At 37.7% G+C, this 20,313-nt stretch overlaps 1 protein-coding gene across 2 annotated transcripts in view; it reads left to right on the top strand.

Annotated features, from left to right (window-relative positions):
* LOC103145185 (drebrin-like protein A) overlaps nucleotides 1-20,313 on the top strand; it is a 34,648-nt gene that overhangs the window by 1,689 nt on the left and 12,646 nt on the right. For both annotated transcript variants that reach the window (XM_007562537.2, XM_007562521.2), the window contains exons 2-4: nucleotides 16,727-16,782; nucleotides 16,939-17,051; nucleotides 18,179-18,253. In XM_007562537.2, coding sequence (XP_007562599.1) covers nucleotides 16,727-16,782; nucleotides 16,939-17,051; nucleotides 18,179-18,253 — 244 coding nt within the window. The remainder of the gene's footprint in view (nucleotides 1-16,726; nucleotides 16,783-16,938; nucleotides 17,052-18,178; nucleotides 18,254-20,313) is intronic.

Raw genomic sequence — 20,313 nt, 5'->3', positions numbered from 1 at the left:
GCAATGAGTAGTTATTCAAGCTACTTTTGCCTTGACATATTCTCAATCTAACCTGCCTATTCTCCTCTAGACTCACATCAGTGAGGCATTTTCTTACACACACCTACCGCTCACTGGATATTTTGCTTTTCAGAACTTTCCTTGTTAACCTGCAAGATGGTCTTTTCTTTCTGACTTTGCTATTGAGTTTGCTTTATTAAGCATTCACTGAGCAGGTCTTGATTGGAAATAGCAAGAACTTTACACTGGTTAATTATCATTTTCTTAAAGCCTTGGTGTCTGAAAATAGGAAAAAAAAAGAGAAAAAAAACAGAGAGAATCACTTAACAAGCTGAGTAAGTGAAGTGGGAAAGGAATTTGGCAATGTTTAAGCTCCACCCAGTCTTTCAGTGCGATTTGGAAGGATTTAAGGATTGAGGAGTTGTCCATCCAAGCTAATATGTATGTTTTTAATGTAGACATGAACATGTGCGTCTCAAGGCACTGGAGAGTTTGTTTAGAATGGGGTGAGAGGCTTGGTTCACTGAAGGATCCCGCCCCCCACTGTGTGACCTTGGGGTCCGTGTGTGCATTATCTAATGACCTTGTCTTCTGAATGGGAAGCAGGGCTTTTGTCAGCAAGGCTACCAAAAAAAAAAAAAGAGGAGCGTTTTCAATGCGTCCTTCATTCGGACCTCCGTGCTCTGTGTAGGGCTTTGAAAGCCTCCGCCTATTCTCTTTGAACACCAAGAAGTTTGTTCCTTCTGGGCTGGAAACGTGCACTGTGTGCATGTGTTATGTGTTTGTTCATGTAATAAGAGAACTGAAGAAAAATAAACTGAAAAACGTCAGGTTTTATGTGATTGTGTAATCCTCTGTTCAGGAAACCACCACAGTTGCCTGGAAAAGAAATTCAGATTTTGATTTTACATCAAGGGTGAATTTAAATGCAACAATGAAAGCATACATTTCCTGGAGAGGCCCAAAATCAAGACCTGCAGCTGCTGAGCTAAACATGTAATAGCAAAGGAGTGCATGCTCACACATTACAGTTTAGTTTGAGTCATGCTAAGCTTCTCAGATGGGAGATCAATGCTTGTGAATGGCTAATTAGGGTAACACTTTATTTGAAGGGGGGTGAATAAGACTGTCATGACACTTTCATTAACATGACATAACACCTGTCATGAACCTGTCTTTGTTCTGACAACTTGACATTAACCAATAAATCATTACTGATATAAATTTGTTATAAAAGTATTACTGATTGCACTTTAAAAATGAGGTAACTTTATATTATTAAAGGTAAAGTTTAAACAGTAATGATTTCTTTGTTAATGTCAAGTTGTCATAACAAAGGCATTTTGAATAATGTCAAAATTGTATTAAAAGTGTCATAATTTACCAAATGACACTTTATGACAACAGTCATAAATATTCATGAAGGCTTATTCATGTTCATGACAGGTTTTATGTCATGTTTATGACAGTGTCATGACAGTCTTATTCACCCCCCTTCAAATAAAGTGTTACCCTAATTAGCATATTGAGATCTTGTGGACTGTGACAGAGTCCTTCAAATGCATCTTTTCTGCAGGACATTGAAACTGTGTGTGAAGCTTTTGGAAAGGCCCATAATTTTATTTTTATGTCAATATTTTTTTAAACATGCATTCACAATCCACTCTTTGAGTCATCTGTTTTCATAAGCTGTTTATTTTTTATGTTTAAGTAGGTTGTATTATTTACTATGCTGTACTTGGTTGAGTCTCAAGTCCAAAACATTGTGAGAATTTTGACTTGGAAAGTTAGACATTGTCAAGAATAATATCTAATATGACTGTGTGTATAAAAAGTTTATTTGCACCTCAGATAGTCTGTGTCACACTGAATCAGCGGCACTAAAGGTTTTGTGTAATCCCTAAAAATGAACATATTTCTTTAGTGTCTTTTAATGGAAACAGATTGTTATTGGCCTGTGATGCCAATACAAGTTAGCTTGGCTGCTGACCTTATAAATGCACATCCTGCTGGAAGGTGCACAGTTTGAATGTGATGTTTTACCCAATCAGAGACCTGGCTTCAGGTCTGAAAGCGGCTATAAGTCTGATTGTCAATCAGTCAGGATTAAAAGGAAACAAACTATTTCAGACATAAGTGATGAAGTCAGTGTTATGTCTAACTTAAAAGAGACGACTTGGCAAAAGATCAATTTGTAGTTTTGTCTCTAGGCACTTTGCTAGAGGCAGCCTTTTAAGGAAACAAACAGTACCCTGTAAAATAAGCATAACATAAAAAAAAAATATGTGGTTTTAAAACCTCAACAGCAAATTAGCAAAATATGTCCGTAAGAAGCAGAAATATATAAATCTAGGACCTGACACATACCTGGCAAGTGTCATCTTATTTTCAAGACAAAATGCTATGTCTGTCCAAGCATCCTTGCTTGATATATTGTCTTTGATGTATCTAAAAAAAAAGAGGGTTTTCTAACCAGTTAGGCATAGCACCTGTAGGTGCAGATTAAAATGTAACCATCTCGCCTGTGTGTAGGTTGTATTTGGCGATCATTTTATGCAAATGATTCTGAAAATAGTCAAGTACAATGACTGAAATAAGTATTTTTCAGAAAACAACCTCTCTCTGAAATGTAAGGTTGATTTTTCAATCTGAAACAAAAAAACAACAACAAACTAGGTGTTTGGCCCTTTTGTCCATTTCTTTAGCTCTTGTCGGTGGGAAAATATTTCCAATTTACCCAGAGCAATGAAACAAAATTTATTGAGGTGGTTTTACTGGAATAGACATTGACACTTAATAATTGCTTAATGTTTACCAATGATCAGAAAGGATCTAACACTTCACAGGGAAAGTCTTTCAATGTGAACATTTTTGGGGGTTGAAATCTTGTGCAATCTGTCATCACATAGTAATAGATAGTTGCATTCACTCCCATTCTACCTCAAGCAACTCTGGCAACTTTTAAGACCTTAACTTTGCTTCAGTAAGTGTACAGATCATAAAAATCGCCTTCATATATTGAAACACAACACACCATCCCAATTTTAGATACAAATCTACATTAAAGAACTATTTGAGCGTTAGGGCTACCTTAGAGTTGGCTTAATGTATACTGATGACTAACACATTTTAATTTGTGACATTATTTTCTCCTCCAGCACCATGAACACAAGTAAATTACCAGTTTAAATAAGTGTTAGCTCCTCCATTTCAGCACAGGCCTGGGGTGTGTGTGCTGCTGCTACTTGCCAGAAATTTCCACTGGCTCATGCATGATTAATTGATACCTTAAGAGTCACTAAGTTTAAGGTTACTTACTTTTAAAATACACCTGTGGGCATAAAGAGAGCATAGTAGGAAGAGATACAAAATGTGTGTGTGTGTGTGTGTGTGTGTGTGTGTGTGTGTGTGTGTGTGTGTGTGTGTGTGTATGATCATATAGTAGGAAACTATATCAAAAAGCTTCCCATAGTTTGAACTTCTTCTCCCAGGTTCTGCTTTTTTGCTCTGTTCCCTAGTTATCGACAAAGATTAACCTGTTGATAAAAGTCAAATTAACACCATCTTTTGATATACAGGCTCTTATGTAATCCCTATCTGAAGCTGTGTAAGACACTACAGATAACCTCGCTGCAGACGGGCGAGACAGCATTAGTTTTCACCATTGAGTCAAAACAAGGCCTCTGAAGTTGAGCACACGACCATGACGATGGAACCAGACTGATTGAGCTTTCACACAAATAACAGCATAGCGTAAAAGCAGCTTACTGAAAACGGGAAGTCAAGGAGTGTGCACTTTGAACCAATGCCCAGTCCCCTCTCTGATTTAGTCTCTCTCTGTGTTTGCTTCTTGCACAACACCTGGCACTGGCTACTCACGTGACATTGATCACTACTGATTTCCAAAGAAATGCTTGTGTTTTTGCTCTTGTTTATTTTTTCATTTTTTATTTTATTTACAGTGGAGCAATCGCAAAACCATTTTAATATATCTTGTTTGCATTCGGTCATACTCGTTCCCGGTTTAGGCTTGTAAAACTGGAATTCTAAGTAATCAGGCCACATATCTCCAGTTTGAAAGACTGAAAGATATTGTACCATACCATGTGGGTTGTAACCTTTAACCAACCCGCTGCTGCCTGTGGGTGGCCTCTTTCACAATGATGATAGCTTTGCTATACTGGCTATTATACTGTGTTTCTCAACTTAGCAAAAACTTGGAGTCAGATTTCATAACGTATCACTTAACAACTGCTTTCTACCTTCCTAAATATTGTTTAGATTAATTTAGGCACTCACAATGAAGCTGCAGAGTAATGGCAGCCTTTAGACCTGATGAGACACGACTCCACATGGTAATACTGACTTAGTGCTGTGTGTGTGTACGTGTCTACTGTTTATGTTTGGGTACCCAGTTGGGTTGAAGACCACTAACTGACAAAAGTGGGACTGCCACGCAGAGCCTTTTAAAGGGTGCAATTAAAGTTTCATGACTTTATGGCACTCCCGTGCTGTTATTTGTCTTGGTGTCAAATGTCTTTTGGGAGCAAAATGACGATTTGCTCACTTAACAATTGAAACTTTGAGACTGTATCCAGCAGATATAATATAGCAGATATAATATTTGTGTTTTTACTCTCATTAAAAGTTTTTTTTTTTTTTTCTCCCAAATTTATGGAGCCTAGACCTGGTTTGTGGGCTCATGGTATAACAATGTTTAAAAAATTTACTGAGCGAAAACATCAAAGTAACTTGTAATATTGTTTCGTTGACATACATTATTTTGAAGAGATGCGAGAGAAAGTGCCAGATTTATCTGAGGTGTCTCTCTGGTTGTATGTAACATGCATGGACAGCCGGAGGAAGGTTATTAAACTTTTCTCACAAAAAATGCTGTTGTGGAAATTAAAATAAATGAACGTCATTCTTAACTTGACAAGGCCATTTTGAAGCTACAACTGGCAAGCTGGAGATGTCGTATCTGTAAAGCCGATGATTGGAGGCTAGCTTGTCAAGCACTTGTTTTACTTTTTAGAACTTTTTTAGGAGAACAATCAAAATATGTAATATTCTTTTACAGGGGTGTCTCACTTCAACTTCAACATGTTTCCTGCATGTTTTAAATGTGTTCCTATTCCAACATGGTTGATTGAAATGGGCATGATTAGTTCATCAGGTATGAAGAAATAGAAAAAAAAAAAATTGTAAATATACAAGCCTCACTTTAGATGCTGCAAAGTCATCTAAACCAATGGCATACTGAATTCTCAAAATCACTCAACCCTAAAGGCATTCTGTTTATTACAGTACCAAAAGGAATTGTCTCATTTTTAGGCCAACAGTGGTAGACACAACAAAATGTGTTATTGCTTCACTTAGAAAAGGATATGCGGGAAGACTCTTTGTTTGTGGAGCTTGTATTTATTTATTTTTCCTAATGCGCAAAAATTCCAGTTTGGTACGCAGTAAATGGTAGAACCAAGTAATATCGGTACTCCAGTTAAAACAGGTCTGTCTTAAAATAAATGCATTAAATCAATGTTAATCACAAGAGGAAGATATTCAGCATTATCATCAGTAGAGAGAGCGTCAGAAGAAGCTTTGGATAAAAAACGGAGAACAGTTTGCCCTGCCTTATATGAAGCTGGCATCATTTGGTGTCTAGAATGCCGATTAGATGGATTTTCTTGTACTAATTCAAAGAAAGCCTCCAGTCAAATTGAGGAATGTGACATTTCCCCAATATCAGGCTTATGAAATTAGTTTAATAAGGTTCTGATTTGTGGAGGTTTTCTTTAAAAAACAGTAAAAGTAAAAAAAAGTATTTGTGTGAAATGAACCAAAGGACCCATATTCCTACATTTTTGAAACAAAAATTACACTAACATTTTTTTTCCCCCAAGTTGTTGCTATCTAACACAGAAACTTCAGAAATGATCTGTTTATTGTAATTCATCAACGCCAGGCTGTAGCTCAGAGTGGTTTTAACTTATCATCCTTTGAAAAGTTTCTGTAAGAGTTCCTGTGTACAAAAAAAAAAAAAAACTCTGGACATTAAGTACATTAAAACTGATTTTCTAATCATGCAGATTTGTCGTGCGTGAATCTTTAGAGTAACAGAGGAACCAGTTCTTTTAGCCAAGATACTGGTTCTATTTCACTGAAAAGTCTGAACTCTGAGCTGTAAATGACGCCACATCCGTGTCGGTCACCATCTATCCTGAGGTCAGCAAATAGGAACTTAGAAATTCTTCACTTATGAACTTAGGTAGCCTGTAGGTTTTGCACGTCCACACACGACAGCGTCATGAGTCCTGCTTTGATACGACTGGAATGTGATTCTTCCTTAACAAGGATTGACAGTGTTAATCTTTTTTAAGTGAAAATGCCTGGAAGGTTGCTGACTAAATGCAAATCTCAGTTAAAAAAAACCCCCACATATTTTTGTTTCTTTTGTCAGTTTTTACCTTCATCTATAACTTGTAATCAGTTTGAATTTGACCCAAATCAGTGACGGGAACTGTTTGTTGCTTAGTTGGTGGAGTAACAAGGATATAGTTCAACTGCAGTACAATAGAAAGGCTTGAAAATAAAGAGAATGTTGTGCAAGTAACCATGTGCATGCTGAAACATTTTGTCATACTGTCAGGCTGTGCCAAGTATAACACAGCTATCATTCAGTGTTATTTTGCTTGTAATTGCACAATTATGAAATCACCACACACACAACCAACAGACAGAGCACACACCATAAAAAGGACATACACACTGCCTCATTCTTATTGCTGTTCTGACAACAGTAATCTGCGTCGCCATGGTTATTGCCCTGCTCCCCGGCTGTAGCTGTGGACTCTTATGGGTTAATTCGCACTTTGCAGGAAAGTTGCATTGAATGTGTTGTCTAGCCTGAGAACTTTAGCTGCCTTTCTCCTGTCATGTTTATTCGCCTGGCTGTTGGGATTGATCAGTGGGTGCTGGTTGAGAGCTGAAGGGGTCCTGTTGTCCTGACGACCCCAATGGGAAAGCTGGGTTGTTTGCCAGGAGAAAAGCGAATGAATTGAGTGAGACGAGTGGAAAGGGACATGAAAGGCTGAGGTTGGGCAAAAGGGGACATTTCTTTGAGAAGACAGAGGAATAACTTGTCAAGAAGTGGCAAGAAAGAGAGAGAATTGTAGACGAATGGAGAGGTTGCAAAGACGAGAAAATGAGACACATTAAGGAAGCGATTGGAGATAAGATGTCTTTCTGCTTTTTACTGGGCCCATAATAACTATGATAAGGTGCAAGGGGGCAGGGGGGTATTCTTGTGTTTATACAAGTCAGCATGAACAGGAAATGCCACATAGATCCCAGCAGACCATGATTTTAGGGGAATTATCTTTTTTTTTTTCTCTTCTTTCTTCCCATTGCCTGTAATGTGTACAACAGCAAATTCAGACACTCAATTTACCAACAATTTACTACACAGAGTTACCTAACATCTGCTCTGTGCTATTTTAATAAAATCATCTGCTCTTGTTTATGACATATTCCTCTGCCCTCTTTTGATTCCTCCAATATACGGTGATTGTTTCTCATTGAGATTCTATTGCCAGAGGTGCTCCTCCATTCATACCTGTCTACATCCCCTGGCACTTTTCATCCTTTTTTCTCAGTGGGAACTCTTGAATGGGTTTCCTTCTCTTCACTTGTTTTATCATATAACTTTTTAAAGTCAGGCTCTAATGGCAGTAAACCTCTTCCACGATTTTAAGTAGAAATTTCTTATATTTTTAACTGTATTTTATCAACAGGTGATCAGCTGATAAAAAAACTTCAATTAAACTCTGACTTGTGCATCTCTATGTCTTTTTGTGGAAGTCCCTATGGTTTAAAACATTTTGGCCACTTTGCATGCAAGATGAGATTAAAAAAAGGGGGGAAGGATACAGGTTTGCCAGTTAATATTAAACTTGTTTGGCTAATCTTTTATAATTTCTCATAATTCAATGTTTTCCATGTGTGTTCAAGGCTGTGTCTTAGATATACAAAACATACACACCTACTCTACAATAACACACCCTTATCTTTTGTGAAGGTTGTAATTATATCAGAGATACAGGAATGCTAATGCTCGGTGTGCAGTCGAAACGTGAGCTGCTCTGTTTGCACTGTGACCGCTCCATGTTATCTGTGGATTGTTTCAAGGCCGTAACATGAAGCTGTCGGAACCACCGTTTGTCTACACTTTGGCTCCTCATCTGATAACGCAGTGCTTGCTTCTGGGTCATTACTCTTGCTGTCGATGGCGTGTTTTGTCTGCGTTTCTTCCGAAATTGTTGTGTGGATCGACATCCGCAAAGCAGTAGCTTACTTTTTGTCTCTCTTGCCCCTCTCGGACCCCCGCCCACCCTGCCATTTGTTTCCATCTGCCTCAGCAAAGGGAGGGCTGTTTTCTCTCACTGGTCCTTGGCAGTGATTTAATTACTTATTTGTTTACTTTGTCATATTCCAAACTTCTCTGGCTCCGTGTTCTGCTGAGAACAGAGATTTTCCTCCCTCCCCTCATCCTTCAGCATTCCAACCAGTCCGTTCTGGCCTTTAGCTCCTCACCCCCACTGCCTGATATTGTATGCAATCTATTGTTTACATTTTAACCAAGTTTTCCTTCAATTAACTGACTGTCACTTTTTTGTTCTTTCATCCCCCCTCGACCCCCATCATGTCTGTCATATTGCTGTCTATTTACTATTCTCTCGGGGCCAAATAGTTTCAGTGGTCTGTAATGGTCTCCAGAGGGAGTCTGATTTGTCCTCCACCCTGTCAACTATTATACAGATCACTCAGTGTTTCTCACTGGGTGGATCTGAGCAAATGGTCAGATCCATTTGCTCAGATGGATCTGACCATCTGAGCAAACATAAAGTATACTGGGAGATGATTTTTATCTGCGAAAATGTTACTTCACCTGAAAATCTCTTCAGAAACTCTTAATTGTGCTGATATGCTGTTTCTTTTGTTCTTTGAACAATATTATATATGATATATTTATGTATTTGAAGTCATTGTAGCTTTGTAAATGTTCCAATAACGTCTTTGCTGCTCTCACTTTCTGAGTTTAGAAGCCTAACCTTTTTAGTAGATAAAAAATACAAATATATTTTTGCTTAAAAATTACCGGTATGTAATATAAAATGCACTTCAGAAGTGAGAACAGTGCCTCAGTTCATAAGCTATTCATATTTATTCAGGCTTCTCTATTTTATAGATAGAAATGGAGAAGTCTGTTGCTGTTGCCATGTTAGCAAGACCCGTGTGACAAGATGAGTCACAAATTAAAGATTACTTATTTGTATCACAATTTCTTTGTGAAACTACTTGTGCACGGTTGATTTAAATGTATGCTTTCAAAATGAAAATGAGACGAACATACATCTTTTGATAGAGCAATATTTGACAATCATAATGTTTGGATTTATTGGACATTTACTTATTTTTGACTTGAAGGCACTCTTTACTACATCATTAAACTTTACAAAACCCATTTTAGAGCCTTGCCATCGTGTTTTGTAGAGCCAATTTGTAAAAGGGAATGCACTGGTTCATGTGCAGTGCTTGGTGGATTGCATCATAGGATGTTCTTATTATTTTGTTGACCCAACAAATCTTTTCCTTAAGCTGTTTTCCAAGGATTGTCTTCTCTAGAAAGTACAGCAGCAGGATATTATTCTTAGATTAATGGACCACATCAGTGCTTAAAGGCATCTTACTTGTGTTTTCTTTTTTTCCGTTATATCTCCTAAAATATGCCAAAGACTCACAAGCAGAATTAAAACCAACTTGGTTGCAGTTCCTCTTGCCCTCTGTACCACAATCATTGGTATTTTAATCACCAGTAGATTTCAATCTAATGCCTGTGATGGGTATTGATAACAGTGGAAGCTACATTTGAACCAATGAAGCTCCAGTGGCAGTATTTTGAAGGAGCCCTGACTGAACTCTTAATATCATGTCTTACTGACATAATGAGCCCTGAGAAGTTTTTACATAAACATCATTTTGACATCCAAGTTTAACCACTTAAAACGTGACCAAAAAAAAAAAAAAAAAAAAAAAAAAAAAAGGGAACCAAAAAAAAAAAAAAAGAAACTGCACTCTTTCAGCAGTTTGAAGTGCTGGATAGGACAACATTAAAACCTAGTTTTAAAAGTAACTAGTGCATGCTTTTGCCCTGTGTCAATGCTTTATAGAAACATATCTTATTGCAATTTAAGCCAAATGTTGTTGACACTGAAATTGTTGCCCGTTCTTCATTGTAAATTAGCCGAAAGCTCAGGAAAATCAGATCGTATGCATCTGTGAATAGCAATATTCATTCTTTGCTACCGATCCTCAAGTGGATTGAAGTCTATTCCACTAACCAACCAAAAAATGGCGGGTTGGTTCATTGTAAGAGAGTCACTCTTGTGATGCAACTCGGGTGACCAAGCCCCAGCCAATCGGAGACCGACAATCTTCTGATGCTTTCAGTCTGACTCCACGTGCGGTTAGGTTCTAAGGAGGCTGGTACCATGACACTGTTAGCAGTTCCATGGTACCATTAGATGCCTCTCTGCTCCATCACACCTGAATCAAATTAATAGTTCATTTCCAGGCCTCTGCAGAGCTGAAGACATTTAGCCATCTGGCTTAGGTGTGTTGAAAAGGGATGCAACTAAGTGATGCAGAATAACTAAATTTGAGTACCTCTGCACTTGAGCCACATTCACCAAATAACTTTCACAGACACAGTCGCAGACACGCTCATTCAATAATAAGTAGATCAACAGGCGATGTGGGGTTAAGTGTGTTGCCCAGGGACACATCGACATGCAGGAGGAACCTTGGATCAAACCCAAAACTTTACTTTTGTAAGACCAATATTCTTCCCACTGAGTCACAGCAGCCACCAATGAGTCTATAGAGATGGGTCCGCTTTCCGTACCACCGTAGTTAGAAAAGGGAAGAAGGACAAAAAGAAAAAAAAAAAAGAAAACAGGTAGTATAAATATTACCTGTGATGCTTCACTCCACAGAATACACATGTACAGAATATTTCTGTATAAATATGTACACATATGTACACTCTTTCTCTTTTTCCACTCTCCTTCTCTTTGTAATATCCACCAAGTCATTTATTTTATTACTTCCTTCTTAGTCACAACCCCTCCTGATAAGTCTCCATATGTCTCTGACTGTTGTAGGAATGTGTGAAGCTCTGGGGCCGCTCTATAGAGACTGTATGAGTAACAAGCTCAGTGGCAAGAAAAAAAAAATAGGAAAAGAGGAAAAATGACTTTTTAAGCAGTCAGCTCTTGCTAGACTTATTTTGCCCATGTTTGGACAGAGGAAATGAGTGAGTTGTGCTACAGGGACGTCTCCGGGCTCCCCAACGCAACATAGACGGAGAGGTAGACTAAGAGACGAGTTAAAAATAGAAACAGGAGACAGGTCAGCTTTGAGCAGAAAATGAGGATTTGGGGAGCTGAAAGGGGGTAAAGGGAACAAAAACGCATTCATCCCTATTGCATGCAAGAATGAAATTAATAGATAATCTTTGGGCTAAAGAGAGAGTTTTATGAACAAAATAGAAAACTTTCTTGGAGGAAAAGGTGACTAGCTGTATTCCTTGAAAGTCTACAGAACTGAGATGATTCAGAGAAGGAGAAAAATAATAACATTTTGGTAAAGATCAGTCTGATATCTAAATATGGAATTCAAGTTGGGGGGGATCAAAAACAAAACAACACAATTTTGTCTCTGGTCCAAGGATTTATCCTTATCTGTTATTAAAGTGGTAGGATGAAAAAAAAAAAAAAATCTTCTGAAATTACATAACAAGAGAAGCATGCCCTGTGTTTTACCACACTCAAAGTGAATGCAGCCTTGGTGTAGGGGAATGTTTGCATTGGTGACGACAAGGTCTGCTTCTGCTAACCTTAAAATGATAGATCATAACATGTTTGTTGTTGGGGGGTTGGGGGGGGGCATGAAGGGTCTGAAAACCCCAAACAAACCACTGCAATTGCAACCGACTCAAAATTCCAGCAGATTTCCCTTTGTGTGGGAGCATGTCTGTGTTTATAAACTGCATGGATGCCTTTTAGTGCTTTTTTCTTTTTCATGGCTGTGTCGGGTTTCTAACTGTGGTAACAATGTCGAGATCTTATCTGTAGAACACACTATTTTGAAAACTTTATGTTTTAGATTATTATATTGCTTTGCCTCCACCTCCCCCCCCCCATCCTCCTCTTTTCACATCCCTTAATGGTGGCCTCTTTCTCTACTTTTCAAATCTCTCCTCTTCTCCTCCCTCTGAAGTCATAGCTGGCTGCATTTGGAGGTGGGCTGGAGTAGAGTGAGAAAGAGAGTCTGTTTTTCCCATCTGTTGCTCGCTCCATGTGTGTGGAGGGGCCTATCTGGTCTATTAGCTTAGGAGACTTTACAATTTCTGAAGCTGCTTATGCTACCATGGCACTGCAGTGATAAAAGTGGCACACAATGCAAACACCAGAGCTTCCTTTGGTTTATTGCACACTGTAGTTCATCTAGCAGACAATGCCATAATACAGCTGTGTCAGCAGCAATGGGGCGGTCAAGAGGGTGTAACTACAAAAACATCCTGTATTTGAGTCTGATTGACATGGAGTGTCATCAGTTTGAGTTAAACCACTAAAAGACAAAATGAATCAACAACATGATGCATTTTGGTGCAGATAACAAGCATACTAACCTATCAATACATACAGAGCCTTGTCTCCAGAAGCTAACCGAAAGAGTAGAAAGCAAACCGTTCTATGAAAAGCGGGTCATACAGTCATCGACTGTATCCTAATGTAAATATAAATGATGTCATGTAAAACTAGTTATTAAGTGCAAAACCGAGTTTGGCATGTTTCTTTCTACTGTCTTCTGCACACAAGCTTACTGAGTTGTGAAGGTAATTGTCATGTTGTTGTTTTTCTTTTTTTTTTCATGTTGCATGTAGGGCCAAAAGGTAGATAGAAACTTAGGATGAACATGGTAGAGGTTTAATCATTTAATCAGAACACGTACATAACTTACTCAACAATACCAGGAAGTGGTATATTTGAGCATGACCTAGACGTAGATATGTTATTCACGTTTACCATCATAACTGAAGATTTTAGGCATTGAAAACAGTTCACATTTAAACGTTTGATAACTGTTTGTTAAAAGACTAAAACAATTCAACTGTTGCCCTTTGATGCTTTCAATGCAAAGATTATTGTATTTGCAAAATCCGGCTGGTAGAACAAAGTGTGTGTGTCCCCCCCCCCACACACACACACACTCATTGTGTTGTCAAATGCATGCCTGCGCCCTGTGGGTGGAGAATTAGCTCATGGAGCTGGACTCAGAGGGACAGTGACATTTCCTTGTAGACACTGACCTTTAGGAACACTGGAGAACCAAGGATCCATAAACTTAGGCCAGTGCCTTGGTTTCGAATGAATGGAGCAATTGTACAGTTTTAAAATAAATGTTTTTCTAATTTAATTTTTATTTGATCATTTTCTTTTCCTCCAGCTTTCTACTTTTGCCCTTCTATGGCATCTTGTAGAGAAAATTTGCTATCATATACAGCTCTGGAAAAAAAATAAATAAGAGACCACTTTGAATGATCAGTTTCTCTGATTTTACATCTTGTAGGTACATTTTTGAGTAAAATGAATGCTGTTTTATTCTATGAACTATTGACAACATGTCTATGAAATTCCAAGCAAAAATTTATTATTTGCAGAAAATGAGAAATGGTCAAAATAACGAAAAAGATGCAGCGCTTTCAGAACTCAAATAATGCAAAAGAAAACAAGTTCATAATCATTTAGAAACAACAATACTGATGTTTTAACTCAGGAGGAGTTCAGAAATCAATATTTGGTGGAATAACCAGGAGGTTTTCAGTGGGGTTCTTGGTGTTTTCAGTGGTCTCTTAATTAAGGGTTAGGCTAATCCTAACCCCCCCTCTGTCATACTTTTCCTGTGTTACACTGGCACTTTAAATTAAACCCAAAGGAAACAAAGAGTTCATCAGCCTCATGAGAGAGAGAGAGACAGTGAGCTTTTTTAGGGACAAATTTGCAAAGTTTTTACTAAACAGACTTCAGAGAAGGTTTGCACTTTGCCGTGGTGACGTGATAGAAATCTTGTAAACATTTCCATTACAAGGACAATAAATAATAAATGAACACTGTTGTCCTGCCCACTCATGCAGTTGACCAGGATGCGACATGATGAATAGGGTGCACAATATGGTTAGTGTGTCCTCAGCGCACTAACATCACTAACCTGTTGTGTGCTTTGTTCAATGGAAAGAGAGAACAAAGGCAGGTTTGTTGTGAAAAAGACATAACCGAGTGATTTATAGATGGAGATAATGGGCGTGCTAACAACTTGTACGCTAGACTTCTGCTGTTTTGTCCAGTTTGTCAGTAGCTAACCAACACATTTTTAAATGCTGTCTCCTCCTACTGCATACACACATCCCACATACTCACACAAGCATCTTTCACCTCTGACCTGCTGTAATGGCTGCTTATGGCCCCTCTCTACCCTGCTCCAGATGTTATTGACAAGGCGGAAGATTTACACACATTCAAATTCTTGTACTCTCATGCTAGATGAGTCACTTCGTCTCACTTTTAGACCATCCAGTCAAAGTTGTACTTGTCTTCTTCAAAGGACTCATGTAAATCAAGTTGATGTTCAAGACAAAGCTATCAATGAGTAGATAGTTGATTTAAATGCTGAACTTGTAATTTCTTTACCTCTTTTTCACTCTGTCTTCTTTATCACTCGAATCTGCCTTGGAGCATCAGCTACAAAACAAATTAATTATAGTGCTCTTAACTAAGCAATAGAGTTGTGTCTCAATGGTCTCATGAAAACACATCTTAAGTTGAGTTGCCACAGTGACAGTAGACTGACTGAAGGGTGTGGTAGGACAGGTTTTCACCTGCAAAATGCCTAAAACCTCAGAGCTCTAAGTAGCGCTGGTTGTGTTTGCTTCACACCGAGGAGCCATCCAAGTTTGAAGAAAGCTCTGTGAATGTTGGTCATTGTGTTTCAGTGTAGCTTCATGTCTTTGATATTTACTAAAAAAAATAAAAAGCACAGAAATTTCTACCGTGTCAGTGTCGCATCTTTGCTGTTGAAGAAAGTTCATGTTTCCAGTTTTATATACATATAAAAAATATATATATATATATATATATATATATAATATATATATAGAGTTATTGTGTGCACCACTACAATGGATTGCTTGAACAGTCACCCTTTGAACTTTTGCACATTTTGTCAAATTACAACTGCACAAAGTTTTTTGTGTTTTACTGGGATTTTTTGTTATAGACCAATATAAGTTAGTATAGAATTGTGAATTTAAAGGAAAATATATCAATACGAATATAAATATAATATAAACTTATTTTATGCATGCAAATTTGCAAGTTATGTACCGTAATGTGTTTATTTTATAGTATTTTTTGCATCCTATGTTAAATAATTATCATGGTTAGCATTACTAAGTGTGTGACTAAACTCTATGTGTTTGCCCTGGATAATGTAAAGGTTTCCTCACTCACTCACCACTATTTTGACTCCAGCATGTTAAATGACAGAGATGGAAATTTCAAAAGAATAAAACACAGGAACTTTGAAAATGATACATTATTATTATTATTAGCTTTGTATAACCTCTTTTTAATGCAATTGCATTTAAGCCGTATGTCTCTACCAGTTTTGAACATCCAGAGGCTAAAGTTGATGTCAATTCTCATTTGCATAATAGCTGCAGCTCTTTCACTCTTGAAGAGGATCCAACTGCAGTTTTTATATCTAGCCACAGATTTTTAATTGGCTATAGATCTAAACTTTGAGCCTTTCTGACAGATAAATAGGTATCGATTTAAGTCCTTACATTGAGGCTTTGCTTGTTTATTAAGGGTTATTGTCCTGTATAAAGGGTAAGCCAGTCACAAGCAGCCAATATCATTTGTTCTTCCAATATTCCTCTCTATCTAGCACCAGCAATCTTTCCATCAACTCTGATCAGCTTCCCTGTCTTTACTGAAGAAAAGCCTGTGCACAGCATGGTTCTAGCACCACCGTGGGGATGGGGGTTTCCAGCCTGACCATAGGAGATGAGTTGATAGAAAGACTGATGCCATGCGGGTCAAATAGCTCAATTTAAGTCTCAGGAGAACAGAGCACTATCTTCTACATATTTGCTGTGTCATGTGTATTGGTTGTGGTGAACTTTGAATAGGACTTTCCAAGTCCACAGAATCTCTGTAGGTCCACCACGGCGTGGGATTTTGTGTAATAACCTAACCCTGTTATATAGACTTCTCCACAACATTAACCATGATATCCATGATGATGTTTTTTTGCAAACCTCATGTTTTCCCTGAAATTCAAATTATGTACAGCTTTTTGTTGCTTTACACTTTGTGGATGTAATTTGACAATATGAAAAAAAATGTTGTTGTTTTTTTGTTTTTTTGCGACTAACTTTTTGCTTGTGCATACTGCAATGAACAATGTTAAGCTTTAAAGTTTTAAGTCTCCTCACAAACACATAGGAAGAAGCTTTTGACTCTGGATAAATCTACTGTGGCTTTGTGGCTTTGTGTCATATTTCTTTGTAGCTAACCTTCATTTGTTCTCCTTATGCTCACAGGGCATTATTTACATATGAAGGGGTTACCAACAAGCTCAAACTGGCCGACTCAGGAGGTAGAGTGAACTGTTCATTTGTAAAGTAATTAAAAAAATAATAATTTTGTGTTGTAAAACATTTTAATGCACCACCCTGTTTCCCACAAGTGGTGTACTTTAAAAGTAAATGTGAATAATATTGCTTTTCCTTCTTTTAAACCTTTCCCTTTCCAGCGGGCGGTGTGGCAGAACTGGCAGAAAAGTTTCACATCTCTAAGCCTCAATATGGACTGTGTAAAGTGGGAGGAATGGATGGAGGAGCTCTTCGGATTGCTTTGATAAGCTGGGTGAGTTGCATCAGTTATCATAAAACATACACTAAGACGAGTGAAAGACTCACAAATGACTTGCCCAAGAATTAACTTAGACTAATTTCCTTTAGTTTAATGCATGAACTGTACACAAAAGAAAACCTATCAGGCTGCGATAAATTCTTGTAGAGAGAACATTTAGAGCTACATTGTGAAATTTACCTGCCACTCTTATAATTACCCTTTAATATTAAAACTCTGAACTTGTCGATACCGATTTAAACTGATTCCTCTTTCACAATTGTCAAAATATTTCTTTCTCGCCTTCCAGCTATGAGCTGTCATCAGCGATTAATTTGTTTAGCAAGCAAAGGTGACATCACATCAAGTGTGTGACAGAGCATGTGGAGTTTTACATATTAAAACAAAGACAAAATGATCTAAAGCGTTCATTTTAAAGAATGTTTAGTATTCTCTGTTAGCGATTAGCTGAATTAATTTGGTTAGTATTTCTTACATTGTCATTAACCTCTGTGTGTTTGCTCCCTGTAAAATGTAGAGTGTACCAAAATGTAATTGTATGTAAGTTTTTTTGGCATTGTGGTGATTATTTATCACATATAAATTAATCAAAACACTTGACAGGAGAAAAAAACTCTTATATTCAACAGCTTAGGTCAGTGGATATGCAAAACCTGACTAGGAAAACCCAAAACGTGAACAGATTGGTACAAAGTGGGTGTATGAAATGTGAAAAGAGGAAATTGACTTTTGGGCCAGATCTGATTGTTTCACTTTTCCGCAACACATTAGTCTTTGCCCTTAATACATATTTATAAACCATTTCTTATTTTAACTTCTAGTGTTTTTTTATTTTTTTTATATATAGTCAGTTCATTTTCCTGGTACTTCTTACTATTTGCATTTAAATACTGGTTGTAGGCATGTCCACATTTATGGTGCAAGACTAACCTTTCAAACACCAAATGAACAAAGCATAATGGATGCTAATGTACTGTATAGCTAAACACATAATGTCTTTTGACATTGTTATGAACCCTCCTGTTCCCCAGCCTGTTTCCCTCGTCTTTTTTTTTTTTTGTCTCCTAAGAGGCTTATGACATGAATGCAATTATGCGTATACATCCTGTGTTTGTTTCCAGGTCGGCCAAAATGTGGATGACTACAGGAAAAATGAGTGTGCCAGCCACATTCCAGCCATCAAACACTTCTTTAAGGTATTCAGTCTCAAGTTAAGATACTTAAAATTCACCACTGACATTCTAAACTTATTTTTGCCGTGATTTCACTTTGCAAAAACTTCCTACACCACAGACAAATATTCAAATTCTGCTTTCCCCTTGGGCTCCGCATTTCACTCTCAAAACACTATATTTATACTCAGTAGTTTACTTAGCATTGTTTTGAGAGCTTCCTGTTCTCAGTCCACTTCCTGCTCTGTTGGTGTCCTGGTGTTGTCTGTGTTCCTCCACAACCGGAAGGAGTGTGTTAAGTCTGGAGCAAAAAGCTCGTGTTTTTTTTTTTTTTGTGATGGAGCCTGAGCAAATTTATGATCCGACCTGATTCTAAAGGGATGAACTCTGCTCTTTGTTGTCTTTTGGTTTCAGTCTAAGAGATTTTTAACTGTTGCCTGGATTTTTCTGGTTTCCATATGAAGGCATCTCCCCATCAACAGCAGAGGCATCTGTGGAATGTTTGTTGTCGTTTTTTTTAAAGAACAAGGGAAATATCTGGGATTTTGTGATCCACAAAACTCTCCAAGCCCATAGTGAAAGAGCGCATGTGTGCAATTTTAAGCTGTACATTTTAATTTTGGATTTTTTTTATTACTCTAAGAAAATTACTGCATAGTTAACCTGGAAAAGACTGAACAAGGTCAACCCTGCTTTTGTGAGCTGTGAGAAAAATTTGACCTCTGACCTCAGCAAATACTCACACTTGTAACAGCTGGACTTAGGTCACAACACCGAAACGTGTGCTCACAGCTTCAACTGCTTTAGCTGTTCTTATTGAACTCCATGTAAAGAGATTTTGTATATAAAATAAAAGAAAAATCAGATTTTTTTCAGTAGATATATAAACTGAAACTGATTAAATTTTTTAAATCAAACCTGAATCAGATTTACAGAAAATATGCTTACAGTCAACTTCATAGCCATGCATATGGGTTCCATTTGCAAAATTATCTTGACCTGCACACTGCAGATGAATATCTGAAGAATCCAACTTTTTTTCTTCTTCTCTGATCTAATTTGGCATTTTTCACGCTGGGGAACGCTGAATCAGCTTTCCTGTTTTTCTCAAGTGAATTACTCATGAACAGAATGACATAATACACTGATGAAAAATCCTTTACACACAATGGAAGCATGTCTATAAACAGATGAGACTCCATCAGAATTGTTTCTGCTAACTTCCTGTAGTTGGTGTGTGATTGGAGCCTTCAGTTCTTTGTTTCTATCAGTCGATTGGAGCAAAACTGCACTGATATCATAGCAACACGTGAAAGTGAAATGAACACCTACTGATCTGATCCTAACCCTTACCTGATTTTCACTTAACTTAAAACAGTTTGTTGATTTACAAGAAGTGCAATTTTTCAGTTTTGATACATTTAATGAGCAATAAAAAGCAAGGTCTTTAATTGTTTGACAAATTCTAGATAAAGTTGATGTACACTAAACTGGTGTAACATTTTGCCAACTGACACTTAAAACTTCTAAAAAATTAAGTTATAAAGAGATTTATCATTTTACCTGTTAGTGGGCAGAATATATTAAATATCAAGACTACATTTTGTCCTCACAGTGTTAGAACCATAAAAACTCATCAAGAATAGTGATTTTAAAGAGTTCAAAAAGAATCAGGTTCCTGGTCTGGGGTGGCCAGCATCCATCAAATGGGGTACGAGGAGAAAATGGTGTTAAACCTGCAGCACCCAATGCACTTAAACAAAAGCCGCACCATGTGGTGCAATGCAAACGTCAAGTTGCTGTTGCTCTTACCTGCAGACCAGTCAGGGAGCCCATGCTGACTTATTTTTGCTGTTGAAGGTTCCAAAACAAGGTCAGCCTGGTCAAATACATCATGTTTTCTTTTAGAACACAGTGACGGCTGAGTGTGTGTTGCTTACCTGGGAACACGTAGCATGTGTCCAGTACAAAGAAGGCAAACCGTTAGAGGCAGTGCGAGGTGTTGAGGGAAAGTTCAAGTAGATGGTAGTTTAACACACACCACAGTACCTGAGCACTGTTGCGGACAATGTACACAGTTTTAG

The sequence above is a fragment of the Poecilia formosa genome, unplaced genomic scaffold, assembly GCF_000485575.1.
Source record: "Poecilia formosa unplaced genomic scaffold, Poecilia_formosa-5.1.2 Scaffold5, whole genome shotgun sequence".
NCBI classification, from domain to species: Eukaryota; Metazoa; Chordata; class Actinopteri; order Cyprinodontiformes; family Poeciliidae; genus Poecilia; species Poecilia formosa.
The sequence above is the reverse complement of the archived record's forward strand: the minus strand, read 5'-3'. Positions and strand labels throughout refer to the sequence as shown.